General features: G+C 38.5%; 1 protein-coding gene across 7 annotated transcripts in view; it reads right to left on the reverse strand.

Annotated features, from left to right (window-relative positions):
- The window catches only part of PHLPP1 (PH domain and leucine rich repeat protein phosphatase 1), a 219,298-nt gene that overhangs the window by 27,393 nt on the left and 164,482 nt on the right, over nucleotides 1–27,423 (reverse strand). For all 7 annotated transcript variants that reach the window (XM_084977066.1, XM_084977036.1, XM_084977042.1 and 4 more), the window contains 3 exons: nucleotides 23,246–23,401; nucleotides 12,370–12,570; nucleotides 9,113–9,275 (listed from right to left, as the gene is read on the reverse strand). In XM_084977066.1, coding sequence (XP_084833192.1) covers nucleotides 9,113–9,275; nucleotides 12,370–12,570; nucleotides 23,246–23,401 — 520 coding nt within the window. The remainder of the gene's footprint in view (nucleotides 1–9,112; nucleotides 9,276–12,369; nucleotides 12,571–23,245; nucleotides 23,402–27,423) is intronic.

Raw genomic sequence — 27,423 nt, forward strand, 5'->3', positions numbered from 1 at the left:
CCCTCTGTTATAGTTACATAGGAACTAGAACATTTTAGCTTAAGTGTAAAATACATGTACATATGTGTATTGTTTCTCATTTTAACTTTTACTCAAATTTGCTTTTAAAACTTAGACTATAATATATTCCTAATGTTATAAAAGGCTAAGACATCATTACTGTAGGATGCTCACACATCTAAGTAAAATTTAGACTGGCTCACTATTAATTAAGTGAGCCAGTCTAAATTTTTTACTTCAGACATAGACCCTACTGCCAAGACTGAAGTTCTATTTTTCAATGTAATATTGTAATTGTCTATAATTACTCAGAAATGTATATTGTTTAAACCTCCCCACCTTTCAGGGAGCTGCAAAAGAAGACCTTTGATTTGTAAAGAACTTTCCTTTCAAATTTATATATGGAGTTCCCATCGTGGCTCAGTGGTTAATGAATCCGACTAGGAACCATGAGGTTGCGGGTTCAATCCCTGGCCTTGCTCAGTGGGTTAAGGACCCAGCTTTGCTGTGAGCTGTGGTGTAGGTTGCAGATGTGGCTCGGATTCGACCTCTAGCCTGGGAACCTCCATATACTGTGGGAGCGGCCCATGAAATGGCAAAAAGACAAAAATAAAACAAAATAAAATAAAATAAAATAATAATAAAACAAAACAAAACAAAATTTATATACACTAGCTGAGATTTTTCTGAACTAGACTTTAAACAGGAAACCTTATTGGCAACAATTTAATAAAAATGACAATTGGGGTAACAATTTCTTTAAAAAAAATCCTCCATCCACCAAATAGTACCCCATTCCTCCCAACAGTGAATTCCCTTAAACATCAAAACCAAATTATTTGAGGAGGCATTACTCTCCCAGATATCAGACAATACTACAAAGAAACAGTAATCAAAACAGTGCAATACTGGTACAAAAACAGACATACAGATTAATGGAGAATAGCGAATCTAGGAGTTCCCGTCGTGGTACAGAGGAAACGAAACCGACTAGGAACCATGAAGTTGCAGGTGTGATCCCTGGACTCACTCAGTGGGTTAAGGATCTGGTGTTGCTGTGGCTGTGGTATAGGCCGGCAGCTGTAGCTCTGATTTGACCCCTAGCCTGGGAACCTCCATATGCAGCGAGTGTGGCCTTAGAAAGAAAAAAAAGAGAGAATAGAGAATAGAGGATCCAGAAATAAACCCACACACCTACAGCCAAAAAATCTTCAACAAAGGAGGCAAAAATATAAAATGGGGGAGCTCCTGTGTGGTGCAGCATTGAAGGGATCCATTGTTTTCCCTTCAATGGCTTGGGTTGCTGCTGTGGCACAGGATTTGATCTCTGGCCCAGGAACTTCTGCATGCTGCAGGTGTGGCAAAAAAAGAAAAAGAATAAAAATAAATTCTTAAACTTGCAAAAGAAAAAAAAAATTAAAAAAAAAGAAAAAGAATACAATATAGGGAAAAAACAGTCTCTTTAGCAAGTGGTGCTGGGAAAGCTGGACAGCTGAATGTAAATCAATAAAGTTAAAACACACCTTCATACCATGCACAAAAATAAACTCTAAATGGAATAAAGACTTAAACATAGGCGCACACCATAAAACTCCTGGAAAAGAGGACAGGTAAAGCATCCTCTGATATAAATTGTACCAATATTTTCTTAGGTCAGTCTCCTGAGACAACAGAAATAAAAAAAGATAAATAAATGGGACCTAAACAAACTTACAAGGTTTTGTACAGCAAAGGAAACCATAACAAAAACCAAACCAAAACAAAAAACTCACAAAAAACAAAAAGACAAGCTACAGAATGGGAGAAGATATTCGCAAGCGATGCAACTGAGAAGGGCTTAATCTCCAAAATATACAAACAGCTCATACAACTCAACAATAACAACAAAAACAAACTCATTCAAAAAATGGGCAGAAGACCTAAATAGATATTTCTTCAAAGAAGTCATAAGGCCAGGAAGCACATGAAAAGATGCTCAGCATCACTAATTATCAGAGAAGTGCAAATCAAAACTACAGTGGGGCAGTATTAACAAGTCTACAAATAACAAATGCCAAAGAAAATAGAGAAAAGGGAACCTTCCCACACTGTGGGAATGTAAAGTTAGTGCATCCACTATGGAAAACAGTATAAAGGTTCCTCAGAAAACTAAAAATAGAACTACTACATGATCCAGCAATCCCATTCCTGGGCATATACCCAGACAAAACAATAATTCAAAGGGATACATGCACTCCAATGTTCGTTGCAGCACAATTCACAATAGCCAAGACATGGAAATAACCTATATGTCCATCCACAGATGAATGGATTAAGACGATGTGACACATATATACAATGGAATACCACTCAGCCATAAAAAAGAATGAAATAATGCCATTTGCAGCAACATGGATGCAACTAGAGATTATCATATTAGGTGAAGTCAGAAAGAGAAAGATAAATACCATCATGATAACCCTTATATGTGGAAATCTAAAATATGGCACAGATGAACCTATCTACAGAACAGAAAACAACTCATAGACATAGAGAATAGACTTGTGGTTGTCAAGGGGGAAGGGAAGGAGGGGGATGAACTGGGAGTTTGGGGTTAGGAGACACAAACTATTATATTTAGAATGGATAAACAACAAGGTCCTACTGTATAGCACAGAGAACTATATCCAATCTCCTGGGACAAACCATAATGGTAAGGAATATAAAAAAGAATGTACATATTTGTATAATGAAGTCCCTTTGCTATACAGCAGAAATTAGCACAAAATTGTAAATCTACTATACTTAAAAAAAAAACCTAAATTATTTGCAACATTTGACTTTAAGAAAATGCATCCTATATAAAGTAAGCAATTCCTTTACATCACTACTTCTTCTTCTTCTTTTTTTTTTTTTTTTTGGTCTTTTTTGTCTCTTTAGGGCTGCAGCCGCGGCATATGGAGGTTCCCAGGCTAGGGGTCTAATCAGAGCTGCAGCTGCTGGCCTATACCACAGCCACGGCAACGCCAGATCCGAGCCGTGTCCGAGACCTGCACCACAGCTCATGGCAACCCTGGATCCTTAACCCACTGAGTGAGGCCAGGGATTGAACCCGCAACCTCATGGTTCCTAGTCAGATTCATTTCCACTGCACCAGGACGGGAACTCCACATCATTACTTCTTAAAATTGGTTATGTGTGCCCTTGAGAGGTCTCAGTGGTATATTACAAAATTATAAGACACTTGGCCCATGCTTCTGAGGGCTTCAGTGTTACTCAAAGATTATGGAGAGGAAGAGCTTTTGTTTTTACATAAAAACTAAAAGAAATGGGGAGTTTCCATTGCAGTGCAGTGGAAATGAATCCGACTTGTATCCATGTGGATGTGGGTTTGACCCCTGGCCTCACTCAGTGGGTTAAGGATCCAGTGTTGTCATGGGCTATGGTGTAGGTCGCAGACATGGCTCGGATCTGATGTTGCTGTGGCTGTGGTACAGGCCAGCAACTAGCTCTGATTTAACCCCTAGCCTGGGAACTTTCAAATGCCTCCAGTGTGGCCCTAAAAAAATAAAATAAAAATAAAAGAAATGGTAAAAAGTAGAACACAAAATTGGCATGTAATTTTAGATCCAAAAAGAGACTTGAAAGAAATTTATAGGTGATTCCAGGCTGTATCCCAGATTTTTGGGAGGATGAGCTCACTTCTCTTTACCCTTAGGGATAGAAGAAGCTGAACAGCATGACGGTAACTTTCCCAGGTAATTTCTTTGAGGAATCATGATCACAAGTGCTCCCTTCTCCAGGAGCATCTCTAAAAGGATACTTTTAATATTCATGAGCTCATAGAGGACCAGTGGTTTACCTGTATGTGTACATAAGCCACTTCATAAGATGCATGAAGTATTTTGTTGGAAAGGGAATGGCTCTGACATTAAAAAGATCTGCTGAAATATTTTTTAAACTAGAGTTAATAAACAAGCAAACAAATTAGTTTTGAGTTAATTTATTACACCAAATTTGAGAGACAAACTATGCAGTCCTAGCTTTCTATTGGTCCATTGTCAGAGAGGCAGGAAGAAAAGTGGTTTAAGTGACCACTTCCTGGTAAACTGCTTCATTCCCTTTTCGTAAGCTCTTGTCCCAAATAGGAATGGATGCCAGATTCCCCAACTGTTAGAAAAATTCCTAACTAACTATTACTTACCCAGATTTTAGGATCATAATGACAACTGCTCCTGGTTCCTGGTTCTGTGATATTGCCTCTTATATGATCTTTTAAATCTGGTAGGTCAACAATTCCACCCAACTGGACCCTGATCTGTCTTTATTTCCACTATCCTTATTTCCAAAGAATCAATCCCTTTTCTTTCATCCACTGGGACCCAGCCATTTCCCCATGCTCTTTTGTCTTTCATGCCTGAGGTGATTCTCTTTCTCCCACTTGAGAAACAACAACAAACATGGCTTAATTCCAAGGGAAATTCAACTTCCTGTTGTCATTGTTCTCAAGAGTGTGGCATATTAAACATACTCTGTAACTCCACTTCCTGGTGAAAATAACACAGACCCTAGATATGAGGTCCCTCAACTTATACAAGTGATTTACTGTATTTGCATGGCACAAACATGAAAATAACCTTCTGAAGAGAATTTTAAATACTTTAAAAAGACGCTGTATGCCCAGTAATTAGAATCAGAACACCACAGAAACATGGAAAATTTGACAAAAGTTGCTGATATGTGGTGTTTAGATTTCAATTTCATTACCATATGTGCCACACATTTCGTCTGCTTAAACCACATTTCCAAAAATGTTTGAAAGTCACTATTGGAAGTTAACTCAACTAAAAGCTTGGGTTTTGTTGCAAAACTCCTATGTTATCAATGTGATGACTCTGTGGTTAGGTGAAGGGCTCCTGAGCAAGAGAACTGAGTTCCACACCCATGGCCACCTCTGCTTTATGGGTTCTTCAGCACTAGTAGCCTAACAGTGGACTTAAGCCTGGGACCAGGCAAGTCAAGTCTGGCTTATGCAGTGACTCTGGGATTAAGTTTTCCTCTCCAGCCGACTGAGAGTCAGTCTGTATCCAGAGAGAGTTCTATTTTAGAATCAGAACAGAACACAACCTGCTCTAGGAACACAGGACTGGTGGTGCAGGCTGGAAGATTAATTTGAAAATACTAAACAAAGGTGAAGACAGTAATACTAAGAAACAAAATACAACTTTGGGTCCACTTAAGTTCTCTGGAAAACTCGGAAAAATTCACCTTTTTCCTATTGACAACTTATATGACCTTCCTGCCCAAGTACAGAGTTTGATGCCTAATGATCACACCTCACCGAATGCGCTAAAATGAAAAGTCTAGACTTAAATGTTATCCAAAATTAGAGGGTGCATGGAGTTCCCTGTCGTGGCGCAGTGGTTAAGGAATCCAACTAGGAACCATGAGGTTGTGGGTTTGGTCCCTGGCCTTGCTCAGTGGGTTAACAATCCGGCGTTGCCATGAGCTATGGTGTAGGTCGCAGACGCGGCTCAGATCCCACGTTGCTGTGGCTCTGGCGTAGGCTGGCGGCTACAGCTCCGATTCGACCCCCTAGCCTGGGAAACTCCAAATGCCGTGGGAAGCGGCCCTAGAAATGGCAAAAAGACAAAAAACAAACAAACAAAAAAAACAAAATTAGAGGATGCATATAGTCTGTTTCAGGGGTACATGAATAATGGGCTACTTTTACATGTTAAAAGACACATTTTAGCACACATATTTTAGTGAAGGGACTTATTTACCCTCTTATATAATAATTGGTTTTAAAGCTTTGGTAACAAAGCTGTGAATAAACATTTTCCTTTAATGTCTTAAAAGATGAGGCTGCTAGTAAAGAATCCATTAGTTAATATACCAGAATCTCATCCCTCTTTAAATTATGTTATTTGCTAAGTTTCTGAAATTGCAATGATTTAAATACCTTTTCTGAAATACTTTACAATTACTGTACTTTGTTTTCAAGAAGTAGTAAGAATATATCTAGAGTTGTTCACTCAATAATACAGTTTTGTTTTTGTTTGTTTGTCTTTTCTAGGGCCTCACCTGCGGCATGTGGAGGTTCCCAGGCTAGGGGTCTAATCGGAGCTGTAGCCGCCAGCCTACACCACAGCAACACTAGATCCTTAACCCACTGAGCAAGGCCAGGGATTGAACCCGCAACCTCATGGTTCCTAGTCGGATTCATTAACCACTGAGCCACGACAGGAACTCCCTAATGATACATTTTTAACTTAGAAAAGATGATTTCTTTTACATTAAAAACATGCCCTTGGGCTCAGTTTGCAGTAAAGAGTCTCATAGATATTTATCATTTGAGGTACAATAATTATTTTTACCAAGAATTTTACTATCATTGGGATGGCTTAAATGTGTATAAATACTTGTTCAGCAACTTAAAATATTGTCATATGAGAAAGCATTAAAATATCAACCTAAAGTTCTAAAACAATGTAACTATTACTTTTTCAATAACACTATCTGTTCAGGCCTGCAAAATGCATACTTTTGACATAAAGGATACTTGATATTGCTCAACATTCCCACCTCCCCAAATAAAACCTCAACAACAAAATATCTCTTGGTAATAAAAGAGCTGGATTTAAAAGACTGGACATTGTTAACATGAGGAAAATGCTAAGATACAATATCTGACATTACAAAAAAATTTAAATTATAAAAGAAGAAAAACCATTAAAAAAGCAAGACCAGAAGTAAAATATTAAAAGGAAGCATGAAGCAGGGTATTGACAGAGGACAACAGGAGAAGGAAATAAATGAAAACACAAAGGCACCACCTTTAGAATACAGGAATCCAAACAAAGGTCTAAAGAAGATTTGTCTTCAAAGAGCAAGACTTATATTTTGCAAAAATCTAGTCAAAACTTGAAATGTTTAAATGTCCATCTGTATTTTAAACTAGACACTTAACATTATAAGACAGTTGCAGGAATTCCGGCTGTGGCTCAGCTGTAATGAACTCAACTAGTATCCATGAAGATGCGGGTTCAATCCCTGGCCTCACTTGGTGGGTTAAGGATCTGGCATTGCTGTGGCTGTGGCTATGGCTGTGGCAGCTGCAACTAAAAACAAACACTTCTGATTCAACCCCTAGCCTGGTAACTTCCATACGCCGAAGGCACAGCCTTAAAAAGGGAAGAAAAAACAAACAGACAAAACGACAGGTGCAGAAAGTAAGACTCACAAACAGGAGGTTAGTCTTGAGACCTTGTGAGGGTTGCCTATGTGCACAGACCCCAGTTTAATGAGCCCCTGGTGATGAAGATACCATGGCCCCCATCCAATAATGAGCAGCAGAGCCGCCCCTGGAAAGCTTAGCTGTCAACACTGCTCCTGTGCTGCAGGCAAGGAAGCATTTGCTTAAGGAACAGATTTCCTAGGTTTGTTGATCATCAGTCAAAACAGTTGCTCCATATAGTCAACATCAGAGTTGAACCACATCAACAACTTGCAGTTCACTATAGTGAACATCTACAGAGTCTTTACTATGCACCACTTCTATTTCAAATGCTTTACATGTATTATTTCATTTCAGCCTTAGAGCAATAGTGTAAAGGAAATACTATTAATTCCCTCATTTCACATATGAGGAAATGGACCAATTGTCTTTTAGGTGGGATCCAATTCTAGATCTGTCTCTCTTCAGAGCCCTATCTCTTACCCACTGTATAATGTACTACAAAGTAAAAGTAAAATGTTTCTGCTAGTTTACAGTAAGTGCTCTAAAATGCCACAGTCTGAGATGACAGTGCACTCAAAGTAAGATATTTCGTGGCCTTCAAGCACACACTTATAAAATGTCTTGTACACAGGCCAACCATATAATGCATAAAAACTCCTGTGGTGAAAAATTGTTCATGCTATTTAAAGTGTCTTCAAAGAGGGTGACTTTTGTTCCTTTTTAGGTGATTAGAATATGCTCCAAGTCTGTAACCAGAGCTATTATTATTATTTTTTTTTTTGTCTTTTTGTCTTTTCTAGGGCCACTCCTATGGCATATGGAGGTTCCCAGGCTAGGGGTCTAATTGGAGCTGTAGCCGCCGGCCTACGCCAGAGCCACAGCAACTCAGGATCCGAGCTGTGTCTGTGACCTACACCACAGCTCACGGCAACACCAGATCCTTAACCCACTGAGCAAGGGCAGGGATCGAACCTCATGGTTCCTAGTCAGATTCGTTAACCATTGCGCCACGATGGGAACTCCAAACCAGAGCTATTTTTTAGTGAGCACAAAACTGATAATCAGAAATGCTCAGATGCAAATGAAAAAGTAATCATATATAAAGAACTTCTTACTCCTTGTTCTAATGAAAGAAAGGAAGGGAAGGAGGGAGGAAGAAAAGAAGAAGGAAAAAGAAAAGAAAGAAAACAAAAAGTTGTTAGACAGCTTTCATTCCACTGAACTGGTTTTGTCCCATGAGACTGCCCTGATTTGGAGCCAAGAACTGCAGCATATCTCTGCCACCAATCTGCTGTCTTCATTTATTCAAACCACTTCCTTTTTTAGTACCTCAGTTTCTTTGCCTATGAAATGGGAATATTATTTGTTCTCCCAGTTTCAGTCAATTGAATTGAATGTCTGGTAATGATAACATCAATGAGACTTCATCTATATGAGAAATTACTCCAAACTGGGGGGCTGTGGTGGTCGCTATTAATTAGGGGAGCTGGGGGAGAAGTGGTGTGCACTGGGACTGTTAACTATTCCAAACTGCTGTCAAACCTGATTTAGTCTTTGAGCCTCATAACCACCCTGGAAATAAGTAAGACAAACATTGTTAGACAGATGGAAAAGAGGTGACTATGTGGCTAGCCTCATGTCCCCATAGTTAGGAACAGAGCCCAGAATATACTTTTCCCCATTCCCAGTCCAGTTTTTTGGTTTACTGTTTATTTTTCCCTCTGCTGACTCAGCAGTGTAGCCAGGTGGTTACAAAGGAGAGAGCAAGGGCAACTGAGAAGTCTTCATTCTGAGGACTCCAACAAGGGTGCAAATATCCTGAACTGACGAATTTGAGAAACGTCTCTTTGCGGACCTGAAGCTTGGAGTTTAAGGAATGGAACCACCTACCTTAATTTCTGGGAGCTGCATAACTTCAGGAAAGACTTCAATGCAGTTAGAGTGCGCGATCACTGTGTGCATGCGCCTGCAATTCATGATCGTTGTCGGGATGGCTTTCAGTTTATTCCCACTGATGTCGATTTCTTCAAGTTCCTCTAGCTTTGCCATTTTACTAAAAAAAGAAAAAGTCCAAGGGTGGGCATGTCATAAAATAATTATAAGGAAATTTAGAAAGAAAATATTAGACAATAAGAACTAAAGGGTAATTTACCATGATTCTAAAGATTCTCTAAAAATTCTCTTGTAATAGTCATTTCAAAGTATTTTAACATACCCTTTCCTACTACAAAACAAAAATTTTTAACTTTCAACTTTTCAAATTGAAAACATTTTTAAAAAATGTTATGGCCATACCCATAGGATATAGAAGTTCCTGGGCCAGGGAATGAATCCAAGCCTCAGCTGTGACCTACAGCACAGCTGCAGCAATTTCTTAACCCACTGCACTGGGCTGGGGATCAAATTCACACCTCTGCAGAGACCCAAGCCACTGCAGTTGGACTGATTCTTAACCCACTGCACCAAAGCAGGAACCTCGGGATCTCCTTTTTCTATTAAAGTTCTGTGTGTGGATTAATTATCCTAACAATCACTTTGCTATGAAGCTTAGTTTGAATTCTGGTGAAAATTCTACTTAAATGGGTCAAAAATTAGTGTTAATCCAATAAAAGAGAATATGATTTCTTAGTATCAGCACTGAAACCCCCAGGGTATATGGAGTAGAAAAGGGTATGGTTTATATGAATATACACTTTCTCCCAAAACACCATTCCTCACATTTCTCTGACATCATTTGGGACAACAAGGTGATGATAGGGAGTAGGATGCTGAAAGGTCCATCTGGATCATCTCTCGACCTTCTGACAGTGACCAAATTCAATCCATACCCAGAAGAAATTTCTCTCAAATCCTGCTAAATATCTACAAAGAGAGAATCTTTCTGACCTTACCTTAGAACATCTCAACATAATTTAACACTTTTAAGAGTATCTTTTATTGTTCATTTTAATCTATAATCTATAGTTAATATTAATAACATTAATCCATAATTATAGTAACCAAATAAAGAAAAATGCTAGAGTTAGGGTTTCTTTCTTTCTTATTTTTTTTGGCCACGCCCGAAGCATGCAAAAGTTCCCAGGGTGGGGATTGAACCTGTGCTACAACAGTAACCAGAGCCACAGCAGTAACAATGTTGCATCCTTAACCCTCTGAGCCACCAGGGAACTCTAGGAATTCTTTTATTTTTCTGTAAATCTGGAAGGAAAAAACCCCTGCCTTTGCATTCTTACAATGTATCTATTGCTCCCCTGGCCCTTTTCCCACTACTGGTGATGCTGGAGTCTAACAAGGGCAGGACTCCCAGTGAGTATAACTTAAACTTAAAATCTAAATCATCTGGTTTAGTTATCAGTATCTTCTCTGCTCGCTATGGTTTCATCTGTCACATGAATTTAGCAAGAAACCCTTTATTACTTTTCTCTTTGTCATCTCTTCAAACATAAAGGTTACTTTATTTTCTTATCTTGAAAATAAAGGTATGCTGAAGATACAAGAACTAAGTTTTTATTTTATGTAAACCAGATCTTTTACTATCATAAACGTTTAGAATGATATTAGGATATAGTACAAACAACACTAGATACACAGACTATGAAGTCATCCATCTATGATAGCTTGAATTTCTAAGATCATTATTTGAATATGCTGTCATCCTATTTTGAAAAGAAATATGGAGAAGTCAATGGGCAGAAGTCTGGAAAATAACTGAAAATACAGAAAACAGGTCCAGGGAGTTCCCATTGTGGCTCAGCGGAAAAGAATCTGACTAGCATCCATGAGGATGGAGGTGTGATCCCTGGCCTCGCTCAGTGGGTTAAGGATTGGTGTTGCCATTAGCTGTGGTGTAGGGCACAGACACAGCTCGGATCCCGAGTTGCTATGGCTGTGGTGTAGGCCGGCAGCTACAGCTCCCATTTGACCCCTAGCCTGGGAACCTCCATATGCTGCGGGTGCAGCCCTAAAAAGACCAAAAAAAAAAAAGAAAGAAAGAAAGAAATGAAAAGAAAACAGGTCCAAAAAAGAAAATGTTAAAGAAGCTTTCATCCTTCAACATAGAAAGAAGGTGGTCAAAACAAATTCTCTGTATTCAGAGTGACTACTACTGGCACCAGTCCCGGGGTTGGGGGGTAGAAGTGAACGCCCTCTGAATTTGAGTTGATCATCTCTCCAGCTGGGCTCAGTCATTCACCATCTCAAATAGGACAATAAGCCCTTTCAGAGATATTACTGTTATGCGACTACCATGTTTTCTTCCAAAAATGTCTTATCATTCCACATTAAAAGTACATCCAAGTAAAAAAAGAAAAGTTTAATCATTAACATCAAATGAGTGAAAAACTAAAGAAACAGATGTATACTACAAAAATACAGAGCAATACTTGAAGTCAATACATATTTGGGCTTCCCTTCTTTAGCAAGGGTTTCACAGACTGGTATCCCTGATGGCAGCAGAGGGAGGCTGTTCCAAGTCTTTGTTCTGGCCCAATGCTAGGTTGTAGTAGCAGCAGGATACCAGAGGGCTGAGTGTCTGCTTCTTTGACATGTGGGTACCAGCTCCAAGACCTAACTTGTTAAATGGATACATGCCAATGACATAAATCCTTCAGGGCAGGCTGTGTGTAGATTCACTCAAAGCAAGAGACAATGCCACTGCTCTCCCAAATCAGAAATTAAAATAGCATTAAAAGTGTGATTTCCTCAGAGCTGCTAATTCTTTTTAATGTCAGTTTCTATGATTGCATAGGCCACCACTGCTTTTTATACCATAAATACAAACACAAAAGCTGACAGCTAAATAAGAACCCTCAGGATCCTAGTCTATGTGCTAATCCCCACACACCATATTAGGTTAAATTTTTTTTAAATTAACTTGACCAGTTAAAAAGAAGCAAAAGAAAAAACATATTCACTAAATGGCATACCTTATTTCAAAATCATAAGAACATCCTAGTGAGTGGGTCTTTGAATACATTCATATCAGAAAAAGAAACATTTCTCTTTAGGGGAATGCTGATGGCTTACATAAAAGACAGCTGTGAACAGAATCAGGAGGCACAAGCTTTACATTATCTGGGAAATAATCACTTTAGGTTTTGCCTCTCCATCCTGTCCATGAAGGGCAGCACTTTGGGATCTTCTTTTACCTTGCTGGAAAACTCTGAAGTCGGTTATAGGCCATGTGAAGAATCTTCAGACGGGGATGTCCCGTTAACAAGTGCACACATTTATCTGTGAGGTTGTTATTTGTCAAATACAACTCCTGTAAGATGCTGTTTGTCTCTTCAGAAAGTGTGGCTGGAGGAAGCGTTTCCAGTTTGTTTGCCGATGCATTCAGGAATCTCAGGCTACAATGACAAAATGCAACAAAATCTCCTGTTAAGACAGGGCTCTAGTCCAGAATTCTCAACAAACCTAGTTTTCAGATTGATACTGGGCCTACTGGAAACTGGGTTTACAAACATGAATTTAAAGATAGGTGCTGGCTTTGGTAGGCAAATAGATATGTAACCCTACTATTTATAAGGAACAATAGCTCTCTATATGAGTTAACTACAAAGAGAAATCAATTTTTATGGAAGCACAAAGGTGAGAGGAAGTGATTAATTTTATAGCTGGTAGGGAGTGGAAGGGAGAGTGATAAAAAAAAGTTGATATTCTCTCTTAAGAAAAACTGCTGCCTATTTTAAAATAAAAGAGCTTGTATGGCAATAAAACAATTAGACATCAGATCACAATACAACTAAATCACATAGTGGCTAAGTCCTTTTTAGTACGATGGCTAAACCATATTTTACTGACTATATATTCACAATGGCAGGAGATAATTTGCTCTGTAGTAAAATAATGCACTACTATGTAGTGGTGAAAAAGAACAACTACATGTATCAACAGCATGAATCTCACAAATATAATAGAGTGAAAACAGCCAGATACCGGAGGGTACACTGCATAATTCCATAATTCTGGAGTTCAAAATCAGGTAAACTAATCTATAGTATTAAAAGTTGGGGAAGGGAAACAGTGTCGAGGAGTCAGCTAATTTCTCCAATATGATAACGTTCTGGTTCTCGATCTGGGTGCTGGTCACTTTGAGAAAATTTATCAGGTGCTATACTTATGATTTGGCTGCTTTTCTGTATTTATATGATACTTCAATAAAATTTACATTAAAATAAGATGTATATGCCACCAGTTATGCAAATGATGGAGCTTAAGTATGAAGTATGAAGAATGTTATTAAACTTGAGATAACTAAAACTGTCAAAAACAGTGTAATCCTTCCATAGTTACTGTGGAACACAGATAAATGCAAAATGCGAAGCTGGAGCACTGAAACAAAATCCTTGCTGTGATCAGGTTCCAAAGCACTGGAAAGGGAAGAGATGGACAGAGCAAGTACTGGGTGTGGATGATAGGCGATAGACAACACAGTGCATGGCAGACAATCCCCCACCCCCACGTCACAGTGTGGCCCATCATGAGGCTGCAATGGCCCAAGCATGGAGAGTGCCCCGCTCATAGGACTTACCTGCTCTAGGTACCAAGATCAAGCTGCCTTGCCCCCCAACCCTGACCTAGAACTACCCTGTTAATGAACTGCCTTTCTCTTGTTTCAGAACCTAGGCTTGATACATTCAGCATTTAATTCAGGATTGTTTTACCATAAATTAGAAAAAAAGAATAAAATCTTCCTTCAAAAGAAGATTTTTGTTTGTTTGTTTGTTGTCTGTTTTGGGAGGAAGCCATGTTCATGGCACATGTAAGTTTCTGGGCCAGGGACTGAACCCTGGCCACAATAGCAACCGGAGCCACTGTAGTGACAACGTTGGATTCCTTAACCTGATGCACCACAAGAGAGCTTCTAGGTATAGTTATTTTTAATCTTGGATAAAAAGAATTTGTACTCGAGAGTCATCACCAGGACTGTCATTCCAAGCTTTCAATCCACTAATTTAATACTCTCCAATCTTGCAACCTCCACACACTCACACCCACCCACCCACCCACCTTAACTCCACCACTTATCTAAGGAAAAGCAGCTCCCCCAAAATAGAACATTTTCCATTAAAGGAACACATATCCCGTTGACATTAAAAAAAAAAAAAAAAGGAAGTTAGAAAAGGGCTGTACAGACCATAAATAGTCATGGGAAATTATAGTCGTGTGTGCTAGAGAAGAAAATAAAGGTCATTCATGCAGTTTCTGAAATGGTTTTAACTAGGAAGGAAACCAGTTTCGGCAGCACAGTTCTTTAAAGTATTTTTACGAATCTATTTCTTTGGGTCCCGTTTGTATCACCTGACTTAAATACTCTAAGAATTTCTTCAGTGTAGAATTAGAAAACATTAAAATGTACTGTTCTGAAACATCTTGGAATGGGGTTGGTTGGGGAAACTCTGACAATCTTACTAAAGTACAATTCTTGAAGAAATATGCAGTTATAGACACACGAAAGGAAACTAATTCATGAATATCTGCATATTTTTAGGACAGAAAAAGAGGAAAAGTTGTTTTGAAAAGAAAAGATTGACAAGTGAATGCTCATCTAGAAAACTGCAAAAAGGACTTTAAAAAACTCTCACAACATCTGAATGAAGGGAAGAAAGTGATTTCCAGAAAGACTTGTTCTCTCATCTTGTTGAAATCTGCCTGCACTGAAGTAGCTACATGCTTTTTATGAAAAACTAGGGGGAAGGGTGAATCCCACATTCTACCCTCCAGGAAATGAAACTAAGTTGAAACTACACTGGGCTGGTTCCAAAGGATTTTATTTGAACTAAATAAAGCCTGATTGAATCATCTTGTTAGTTAACCTTCAAAGAGCAAAAAATTGGGCTAAAAAATTTTTGACTACAATGGTTTCAGGGAAATTAAATTCAATATCCATCCTCTTAAAAATAAAACACCTGTCCCACGACTTCACAATGTTTCAGCAGGAGGCAAATTAAGTGGTTTAACAGTTTAAGGTGTTGTACTTCCCCCAGAATGAGCAACTACATTAATTCTGCAAAATTCCTCCAGTATGGATAACAGTTTTACTCAATAAATAGGGTGTAAAACCCCACCTCCTGCTTTCAAAACCTCCCCAAAGCTAAATTCCTAAAGCACTGAGTTTAGTCTTAACTCAGTATGTGATAATTTCCTCAAGCTTCTCCCTAACAGGTTTTTATAGTAACTGTATAAAAGACTTGTTTAATGTGCCATGAAAATTTCATTCTTTTAACCCTCTCCATTATGTAACCCTCCTATAATGATTAGAGAAGAGCAGTAACATAATCACTGCCTTCTTTTCATTTGTAAAGTGCTCTGTAGAGACCACAGCTCTTTCCTATTTTCTATTTCACCTGATTCTCCCAACATCCCAGAGGCATACGCCCTCCCCCCTTCCCCACCTCATATTTCACAGAAGACAAACTGAAGCTGAGAAAAGTCAAATACTTGGCTGTTGTTAAATAGTAACTAGTGGCAGAGCCAGAAATAAAGCCCAGATCCCATCAATCTTAAAAAGTCCACTCTTTCCTAACACAATTCTCCAAAATTCAAATGTTAAAAAATTATCGTAACAAAATATTTTCCTAAGGATATTTTCATAGAACCTCTTCTCCAAGAAAGCTGGAGGTCAAGTAGGGCCCCTGCTGGGTGGTGTGAAGACCACATGTGTACAGCACTTCAAACTCCATTCTTAAAATAACTTAATAGACAGCAGAGTACTCAAAAACTCTTCTCAGCAGAAAGCGCAAAAGTTGTAGAGAAAAGACGCTCACACACAACTCCTGCCCTAAAGCATCTGGAAAGTTGCCCACAATAGCAATGAGACACATCCACTTCCTGCTTCTTGAGCAACTGCTCTGTTCTTCCCTGGCACATTCTGTCCATCTGCTCTGGCTCATCTAAGGTTTTGTTTGGTTTTTGTTTGTTTTTTAGTAATTTCCAGGACACCCTTAAGTTTTGCAGCCAAATTCTGTCCTTGAAACAAAGCGCAGGATTGGGTACCATAACAGACCTACTTATTTGCAGGCATACCAGGCATTGCGCCTTTAAATAATTTTCCTGCAGATCACTACTAGGACTTGTAGTCTACTAAAAATGCAAAAGGTTAATAAGACCCCAAAGGCAGCAAAATCCTTTGCCTTTTATACAACCCTCTGATTTCTGGCCCTCAAATGTTCCAGAGGTGTCAAACAAAATGCTCTAAATTCCTTATCAGTTATCTGTACAACACAACACTTGACCATTTCATCTATCTTCACAAAACCAATAGCTCTCAAGACAGAAACTTTCAAACTTTTCATTAATGGCAAGAGTACAAAATAGATTTTATGTGACCACTCAGTGCAGATGCAACATATCACATGTATAAATGAAACAGAAGTTTCTTGAAACAATACCTAACCTTACTCTATCTTGCACTGATATTCTCTATCCCATTTATTTTTTTTAAGTGCTGGTAGAAACCCACTAAATTACATACCTCACTAATAAGTTTGAAAAAAGGACCACTATTCTTCATTGTCTGGCAACACCACCAGAGGACTGCATGTGAAAAAAAGGTGCATATAGCCTAAAAGAATTCACATGCTATCATTATGAAAGGTCTGAAAATCTACCTGGCTTGGGCAATAAAGATCATAAGGCTATATAGAGCAAGGGAACAAAGCTTATACAGATATAAATTACTGAACACAAACTCAAAATAAATTAATCTTCAAAAATTAAGCATAATTAAGATTAACATTGATGCAACACTATAAATTAATCCAGAGACCTTATCCTAATTTCATCAATTAGCCCACTGCTGTCCTCTATCTGGTCCAGAATCCAATCTAAGATCCCAAGTTCCATTTCCTCATCATGTCTCATTTGTCTCCTCTAATCAGTCTTATTTGTCTCAAATGACCTTGATGCTTTTGAAAAGTACTAACAATTATTTTGTAGAATGTCTCTCAATTTAGATTTGTTTGATGCTTTGTCCTCATTAGAATAATGTGATGCATTTTTTGGCAAAAACACACAGAAGCCCTGTTGTGCCCTTTCAGTGTTGGGCCCTAATTCCAGAAGGTACATATTTGCAACTTCAACTCCCAGGTATTCTTATTCAGTAGGTTAGGGTAAGCTTCAAAAATCTATAGAATTAAGAATTTTGATGATTGCCCAAGAAAGGGCCAGAAATCTGCATGTTAAATAACTAATCTAGGGGATTCTGAACACACCTTGTAAAACACTATTTTATTCCACTATGGCTCTCAAAATATCAGAACTTCACAAGATAGCTCTTCACTTAGGAAAAACAGTGTAGGCAACTCAGCTCTTCAAAATGCCAGAAATATCTATCTTTGCCAAAAGGCACCAGTTGTCATGGTCAGTAATCACGCTCTCCCGAATTTTCTATTCCCTTTTAGCCCCCTTGATATTTACACATGTTCTGAGTCATTATGGCCTGTAATATGACTAATACTCTGGAGATATTTAATAATTACCATGTACTTCATTTGCACATACACTCTTCTCATTCCCACCCCTCAAAATACCTTGTTCTGTTGCAACCAGAGATAAAAAACAGACCCTCGTCGCCACCTACAATAGGAATCTACAACGCTCCTTTAAAGGGTCTGCTGTGGCTTTGATAACTAGGCCAACCTTATCAGGAGCAGCTCTCTGGCCATGACATTAGAGAGCAAATGCCAAATGGACAGGGAGTCAGCCTCCACCAAGATTTCAGAAAGAACAGAAGGATGGTAGTACCTCATCCATCCACTCTGGTGACCCATGGGGAATATCTACTCTCACTCCTGCCCATCTGTTGATAAAAACTGATTATCTGAAACTCTTTTGGGTGTTTCCATCAAGAAAATCCTCAACTCTAAGCAAAAAGGGATAAGATGGGAAATCTAGGCCAATAAGATCCAAATTAGAACATTTTCCAGTTTACCTCACAGAAACAAATCCTGCCCTGATCATAAGATACAAAATCACCTTCTCAGCAAATATAGTCCAACATATTTCACATCTGTCTATGGTTCTTGAGCTGCCAGTGAAAAGCAAGTCAAAAGAAATGAAACTCAAAGAAGAATATGGAGAGTAAACACATAAACTGAAATTACTGATTCAAGTCATAACAATTTGAATAAAAGTGGTGTCAGGTTTTCAGAGGAAGATAAAGGTATCATTAAAAGTCATCTTGGGGAGTTCCTGTTGTGGCTCAGTGGTTAACGAATCCGACTACCCATGCGGTTGTGGGTTCAATCCCCAGCCTTGCTCTCAGTGGGTTAAGGATCTGGCGTTGCCGTGAGCTATGGTGTAGGTCGCAGACAGGGCTCAGCTCTGGTGTTGCTGTGGCTCTGGTGTAGGCCAATAGCTACAGCTCCAATTCAACCCCTAGCCTGGGAACCTCCATATGCAGCGGGAGCGGCCCTAGAAAAGGCAAAAGACAAAAATAAAATAAAATAAAATAAAAGCCACCTTGGAGCTTCCGCTGTGGTGCAATGGGTTAAGAATCCGACTGCAGTGGCTTAGGTCGCTAAGGAGGCACAGGTTCGATCCCTGGCCCAGCCCAGTAGGTTACAGGATCCAGCTTTGCCACAGCTGTGGCTCGGATTCAATCCCTAGCCTAGGAGCTTCCACAGCGGGTGCAACCATTTAAAAAAAAAAAAGGCATCTAACTTACAGCAGAGTACCCCCTCTTCTTTGGTTACCAAATACCTTCCTGCTACCAGGTAAAGCAAATTAAAATACATCATTCTAAATCTGTAATATCTCATAGAAAATATCATGTGATTAAAATCATGACATTGTGTTTTAGTAGCAACAAATTTGTTAGCCTTTTGCTGTGTTCAATAACATATGTTTTTCTGACAATTCTCATGAGGCTTCTAAGCACAAGTGCTACAGAACAAACTAAACCATTTTTAACTTATGAAGACTTGTATTCAGGCCCTTTTTTCAGTTATTGAACTAGACACAGAACTGGAAACAATAATTTACTATCACACACAAAAAATGAGCATCTCTATATTTTGAAGATTTGTATTATGGAGCAAGCTGAATGGGAGGAAAATTAAAGCAAAGTTTCACTACTGCCTGGAGCTACTCGCCAAACACAAATCATTATACAACAAAGTGTCTATTATACATAGCGTCAGTATTATACAACAAAGTGCTGTTCTTCATACCAGGAGCCTAAATTAAAACTAACCATATAATTTCCCTTCTCCTTTACTCTCTCTCAACCTCACCTTTTACTACCATGTGTTGAGCAGTAACTTTAAACTCCATATTAGATTGCAAGCCTCTTGAGGTTAATAACTGATGTTAGTCATTTTCATCCCCCTGCTGCACCCAGCAGAGGGACTTAAACTTACAAGGCTGCTAAGATGTTGGCCATCCTGAACCAGGTAAACTAAAACAAATCACAACTAAAACCACCAGCAAGAAGCTTATGAAGATTCTTTTCCTAAAAAATCCTTTTTTAAAAAAATATTTTAAGCTTCATGTTTTCTAGGTTGACTCGTTCTCACAATGGTCAGTAGTAGTTTATTCCTTCCCCAAACTAATCAAACCAAATACATACTACCTCTATAGTTTCCTGCATGTACATTATGTCTCCATTTAAATTTTTATTCTAAATTTAGGTAGAGAAAACCTCAATTATTTAGGTTTGGGAATGGGGATTAATAGGAAAAGCATTAATTCTTAAGATGCAGTAAACAGTCTGGTACAGCATAGGGAATAGAGTCAATGTTTTTATCCTAACTTTGTATGGTGCGTAATCTATAAAAGTATCAAATCACTATGTTGTGCACTTTAAACTGATATAATCTTGTAAGTCAAATGTATTTTAGTTTTTAAAAGTTCTGTTTTTCTTCTTTTCCAACAAGTGAAATAATGCAAGAATGGTGTTCAAAAAAGATCTCATCGACTTTACTCCACCCTCTTTATAACCCTATCTGCCCGAGAGAACCAAACCTCTTAACCTTTCTGACTCAGAGTCATGACAGTAAGGTCATTTGCTATACGAGGCTGGAGATGTGGCCATTGCATTGCTTGGAAAGCAAAAGCACTGGAATGCCTTCTTGGAAAAGTTTCTTACTTTTCAGCCTCTTTTGGTCATTTGCTTTTCTCTCATAAAATAAAAGCAAGATGCCTGCTCTCTCTAATTTACTCAACCCCTTATTCCAGAACTTCCCTGTGCCAGAAAAGCATTAAGCATGGCCTGCCCTCCTCCCAAGACTCCAGAGGCTGCCTAATTCCCCAAAACAACCCCTATTTTCCAAAATGCAGTTGGTTCTGGATAGGCTCGTCTATTCAGACTAGGGTATTTCTGCCTAAATGCCTTTTGCTCTTACTGTATTCTTCTCTCCGTGAGAGCAATGTTCTCTTTCAGTAGCTCAATTTAGGTCCCAAATTTTCCATACTGCGTTACTAGAAGTATTCCAGTTCATATCATCATCTGTTTTCCAACATACAGGTTCCATTTGGGAACACCATGGGAAAACCTGCACAGGGTAACAAAGTCAGCAGTCTACACAGCAGTTCTCAACCCTGGGTGCAAGCAGAATCACCTGCGAAACAATCTAAATTATAGTTGCCCCATGCAACTCATCTGAACACGTCAACTTGAATACACAGTCTCCTTGACCACCCCATGAACACCCTCAGGCACATGCTGTCAGATCTGCCTGGCACCAGGGAGACTCAATGACTGCATACTGACTGCCTCTGGAAAATGAAAACATACAAGTGTCCCTTTAAAATCAAATCCTCAGAAATCAATAAAGAATGGTTATCTAATGGTGAGTTCCAGCATTATTTACCTACTCTACTAGGCATGACCTTACAAGACTTCATCAGATTTAGAAATGGTTTTACCTCAACTCACAGAAGCCTAAAACTTGAGTCCATCTACCTATTGGCTTCTACAGATTCAATGTAGGCCCTCCAGGAGAACAAATGGATTCCCATTATAAAACTGCACCCAAATTTTGCCTGGTTAGCCTTATGAAAGAAAACCCAAGGCCACAGATGATGTAGAATTCTCCCCAGGGGAGGAAACTAAGCCTATACAGCGTTCATAATAATAATGAACACATCCAGAACCACCCATAAGGTGTACACTGTCCTTTGATATGAATGCAAAAGCAAGAACAATTTTTTAAGTGATCTTTTTGGGTTTTTTTTTTTTTGTCTTTTTAGGGCCACACCCTCAGCATATGGCTAGGGGTCAAACTGGAGCCGCAGCTGCCGGCCTATACCACAGCCACAGTAATGCAGGATCCAAGCCCAGTCTGCAACCTACACTACAGCTCACGGCAATGCCAGATCCTTATTAACCCACTGAGCGAGGCCAGGGATCAAACATGCATCCTCATGGGTACTAGTCAGATTCGTTTCCACTGTGCCACAACAGGAACTCCCCTTTAAATGATCTTGAAACTTTTCGTTTTTTTCTGTCAGAGGAATGAGAAAGCACCAATCAAACAATGTAACAAGCCCATTTGCTCACAATTCCATTATTTCTCAATAATTATTCCAGTAGGAATTCACTGTAACTTACATTAAGTGCACGGTATAATTTTTTTTTTTTTTTAAATGAGGAAAACAGAAGAAAAGGAAAGGAAGACTGGGTGATAGTTATGGGATACATGCATATGTAAAAGTGCACTGAGCAGTATGTTTAAGAGTTGTATGCTTTTTTGACTATACATTATACCTTGATCGAAATATTTTTTTAAACAAGGAAAAAGAGACAAAGAGAAAAATGCCAAATCCCAGATCAAGGGTAGTTTTTCACATTCCTTAAAAATTTCTACCTTTCATTAAACAAATATTTATTGACTATTTTGCTGTATTTCAGCTGTCATAAAGATGCTGAGGATAAAGCTGTAATTAAGACACAGTCATTGGACTCATCAAGCTTATATGTGTGAGCTTAGACAGGAAGCAAGAAATGATGAACAATACAGTGTGTGGTGAATATGATGACAGGAGGAATAAGCACCAGGAGCCTGGAGACACATTGACGTTTACGTAATTCAGTTTAGGAGAGTTCCTAAATCGCTATTTCACCCAGGAAAAATTGCACATGCTGAAATACACCTCAAATTTATTTTTTAAGGCAAAAAGATCCACCATGCTTTCTTTCTCATAGAGAAGCACAAAATTAAACTTAACTCTCTTGTTTTTACCATGAGGTATAGTAAAAGTTAGATCCCTCTTACTGGCTCTAAAGTTATGGGCACTCACTAACACTCACTAAAATAAACATTTGCAGAGATCAACACAGTTCAGGCCACCAGGCTACAGAGCATTTTAGTACAATGCACAAGGGTTCTGAAGCAAACAAGATGTTCCAGAATAATTTAACAGTCAGTTACTTAAAACTTTCTTTAAAGAAAGTTCTACATGTGGTAACTCTTCCCAGAAAGGAGATTTCACTTAATGTTTAAACTAACCTCCCCTTCAGAGCAAAACAATTTCTTAAAATACTTAGTGAACCAGTTATTTAGAAAAATTCTGTTTGTTCAAAAGGAAAATAGTTTAAATGCAGGGGTGAAACCTTGGTAAAGATAAGAAAAACTGGTCAAAATAACCCACAAAAACCAAAGCAGAACTCTAGGAAAATCTCTCTCTGTTGGCCAAAGTCATAAATATATGAAAGCAAGAATGGAGAACGCTAAGATAATTAAACTAAGCCTGGAGCAGCCTGCACAAGTTTTGACCAAACAGCAAATTGTTCATCCTCGTTTTATATGGACACCCACCTCCAAAAGCACATGCTTACGAACAACTCAACCAACTTAAGGAATCAACATGAAGGCAGAGGAGAAATCAAGAAAGACTCCAGGACATTCGGGCCTCTATCCCCTACAAAATGGTGAGAAGTGGCTGACAATACCATTTCCTCATAGATAGACAGATAATCACAGAGTCCATACAAATGGTCTCCTATCACATAAGACGAGAATGCTAAGGAGGGGCCGTTTTACAAATCGATGACCAACCAAAACACAAATGCGGCTTTACCTGTCGGCCTTCATCAGAAGGTTGGGTGGCAGCTCCAGGAGCTGGTTGTGTTGTACATCCAAGACCTCCACTGAGGTTCTTTCCAGCCTTTCAGGAAGCCTCGTCAGCTGGTTGTGTCCTGCCAGTAGTTTCCGGAGACTACTATTACAAAATAAGCTGTGCAAACAGGGACAGAGACAGAAGGAAACTTACTTAGAGCCCATTTGGGATGAGGTTTTAAGAATAAATAGGAGCAGGAAAAGACTTAAAGTCATCTCAACAAGAAACTTAAATTCATTCAGAGCAACTGCAAATAAATTTAACATAAGCTCAAAGTTGGAGCTGTTCATATTACAATGCTTTCTTTTCTTTAAAAAAAAAAAGAGGGTGGGAAAGACTATGAAAAGGAATACTTAACAAAGCAGTTTTACTTAGTAAAAAAGATAAATGAGTTTCATAGAAGATACTGAAGGGAGCAGCCTGGTCTCATTAAGATTCACAAGGCAGAGACTGCAGGCTTCTCGAGGCAGGGCTTTTACATCCCACATTGCCCTGGAACGCAGGGCATTTTACCCACAGTAGGTTCTGAACAAATGCAGTTGAGCAATCTTTTCCTACAGGATCAACATTCAATAAGGATTCTTCTGTTCAATTAAACTCTTACAAATGCCAACTGAGAAAATGTTAGATTTTCCTCAGCTGCATTTCACAATAATTATTTCTCTCTTTCCTCACTTCCCGAAGTCTGTATATTTGTTTTCTCTTGTTTAATCCTTGACTAAAGTAGAGACTCCCTCCCAAAGAGAAGAGAATGCACTTTATGCAGTATTTTCTTTTGAGCTTTAAAAGAGCTGCTGGGAAGCATTGACTGTGTTTCTTCTACGGGTTATCAAAACTGCAATAAATGATTAATATGCGTTAATCTAATGTAAATCTGCTTTATGATCACTTGAGGCCTCAACAGTGGTGAGGAAAAGCAGGTCCTGGGTTAAAAACAGAAATCTGGGGAGTGTGGGAAAGTGAAATTATAATTTGCATCTGGATCACTCTGGAATGTGAATTTATTTACACTGCGTCAATGAGGAGGCTTTCTCACTAACTCCTGTTTTGCATCATTCTGACTTTACTTACTGATGTCCGAAATAGTTAAAAATCACTCTACATTACAGCCTTAACTTTACTCACTTTAAGTATCAAAACTAGATCCTTTGCTCACAAAGACACTAGCAACTTATCTCGATGCTGTGACACCATGGACCACCATTAAAGATACCTGACATGCCTGACTTGCAGATTTAGATATCAGTATGAAAAGACAGATTGTTCAGGATTGTCATTCAGTCACAATTATCACAGGGGACAGTCTCTGTAAGCTCACTTCAACCCAATAATTTGGGACTTGGTCCACCAATTTTACTGTCTTGCTGGGTCTGGGGTACAATTTAGAAATCCCAGAGAGTAGAATTGGATTATTTATTATATACACACACACACACTTTACCCTTAAATAAATGTATAACTGAAAGACAGGTAACAAAATCTACACCTTCATTTTTCCATATAGGAAAGCAGATTTGATAACTATAGGTTGAGTATTAAATGCTATGACTGGATTTAGTCAATTCTTCTGGATACTAAGCATTAAAATAATTACAAGTAGCTTCTTTTTCCTTTCAATACATTTCCACTTCTAAATGTTACTTTTTGTTTTGTCAAACACTTCACACATATCACTCAGACAAAGCTTGAATGTTAAATCAACTTCTAATGAACCACTGTCTTGGTCTGGATATTAAATCAATGATAGGGCTGCAACTAAACAACACTATAAATAAGAAAACAACAGTATTGTTTTTGTCTCGTGTAAAAAACACACACAAAAACAAACACTTTAAAATGTGACAATAAAGCATTTGGATTTGCTTTGAATAAGCATTTGTTTAGATCCCCCAAAGCCTGTACTAATGCAGAGCAAATCAAAGATTAATTAACTCTGGGGAAAACTGGATAAAATATCAGTTGTATTTATTTGTTGATTTATTTATACAATATCTTTGTTGTAGCCTACAGTGACACAGAGGCCTTAGGAGCTGACATGCTCATGTCTGTTAAATTGAGGAGGTCAGAGTGAGGAAGAGACAAACAGAAAGATTACAGTAAAAGGTTCTTTTCAACAAATTTTTTCCCCCTTAGTGGTCGCCTGTTTTCATTTTTGCTGTTTGTCTTCTAAAAGGGTCTCTTCTCTCTCTCTCTCTTTCCCCCTCCATCCCTCCCCTTCTCTGTCTCTCACACACACACACACAAAATGCTGTCCACAGGGCACACTGCCAAAGTCTTTTTGATAATGGTAATGGGCCGTACTGGATCACCTAAATGCTCACTCGACATAAAACTCTAAAGCAAGAAGCATTTTCAAATGGATTGAATTTACAGGTATAACATATGGCTGTGGAACAAAGTAAAATTAATTGAGTTTTCCAGGGATTGAAAATGTAACTCGGATTTCTCTATGAAAGCTGTACTCTAACACAGTGTTATCCAACAGAAATATCATGCAAACCACATAAGTAATTTAAAAAATTTTAGTAACTACATTTAAAAACTGAAAAGAAATAGGTGAATTAATTTTTTCTTTTTCTTTTGAGGGCTGCACCTGTGGTATGTGGAAGTTCCCAGGCTAGGGGTCTAATCAGAGCTGCAGCTGCTGGCCTATACCACGGACACAACAATGCCAGATCCAGGCCTCATCTGTGACCTATACCACAGTTCACGGCAACAATGGATCCCTAATCAACAGAGCGGGGCCAGTGATCGAACCTGCATCCTCATGGATGCTAGTTGGGTTTGTTACCACTGAACCATGACGGGAACTCCCTGAATTAATTCTTATAGTACTTTTTATTTGACCAATATATTCAAAATATTATTTAATATGTAATTAATATCCAAAATTATTGAGATATTTTGCATCCAGTGTAGATTTTATACTTTAGCACTTTTCAATTAGGAATAGTCACACTTTAAGTATTCAATAGCTCCTTGACTAATGGCTAGTGTCCATCATACAGCAGAGCTGAAATCTGACCCATTTACTAGGCTTACCAAGCATGTGTATTTCATGATCCCTGACTGTTACTAGAGAACAGAGGAACATGATCATAAACTTTTAAGGATCACGCACCTGAAGTAAATGTTTACTCCAAAACAGTCATATATTTCTACAATTTGTTCATCGACACTTTTGACTATATACAGTTAAAAACGAATGACTTTCTCTGTTCGGTGATTAACGAAGAATAGTGGAAATATACAGGTCTGGGTTGAGGCAGCTGCTAGGCATAAATGATTATTTAAATGTAAATTAATTAATGTTAAATAAAATTTAAAACTGAGTTCCTCAGTCACACTGTCCACATTTCATGTGCTCAACAGTCAAATATGGCTGGTGGAGAGCACAGCGGACAGCACCAACACAGACCGTTTCAATCGCCACAGAAAGTTCTACAGGACAGCGGTGGGATAGACTATTCCTTTGGCTATTAACTGCATGGCTAGTCACTCACAGTCCAAAAACATTTATGCCACAATCAGGAAACTTGAAGATACTTCTCTGTATCTATTGACACTAGACATCCTCATGTGGCTGTTTCATAAATCTTGACATTAAGGTGAAAATTATGAAATAAAAATAACAACATATTAAGAGAGAGAAAAGAAGCAAAGAGAAGTTCTTTAACCTTCTACCTCACAAATTTCATGCCAAGAAAACCAGAATCTAGTTTGCTTTTTCCGGCTTAATAATCTAATAATCTTTCTTTTTTTTTTCTTTTCAAAATTATGTCGGAGAAAACCAAAAATTATTTGTGGGTAAGGCAGACATGTTAAGTCAAGGGACAGAATTGAAGATTCTGAAAGAATTAAGATTACAGAGGTGAACCAATCAATCACATTGTTTGTCACATCTCCGAACATTTCTTTTGGCTTATTTGAAAATTTCCACCAAACATCAACTCCCGCACAGCTCTGCAAGATCTGGCTGAGAGTCAAAGCCTAATTCCACTCATCACTGCATGACGGAGTGTTTGACTTGAAGACACCACAAGAGGGAAAAGATACTAAGGTTTTAAAATAAATTCTTTCAGGGTTCACAATAACAAGTTAAACACCAAATCAGCCATTTTTTCAACTGCTCATCTAAT

The sequence above is a fragment of the Sus scrofa genome, chromosome 1 (assembly GCF_054392235.1).
Source record: "Sus scrofa isolate SSC_HxYL_T2T_F1_AM1 chromosome 1, Sscrofa_HxYL_maternal_Yorkshire_Landrace_v2.0, whole genome shotgun sequence".
NCBI classification, from domain to species: domain Eukaryota; kingdom Metazoa; phylum Chordata; class Mammalia; order Artiodactyla; family Suidae; genus Sus; species Sus scrofa.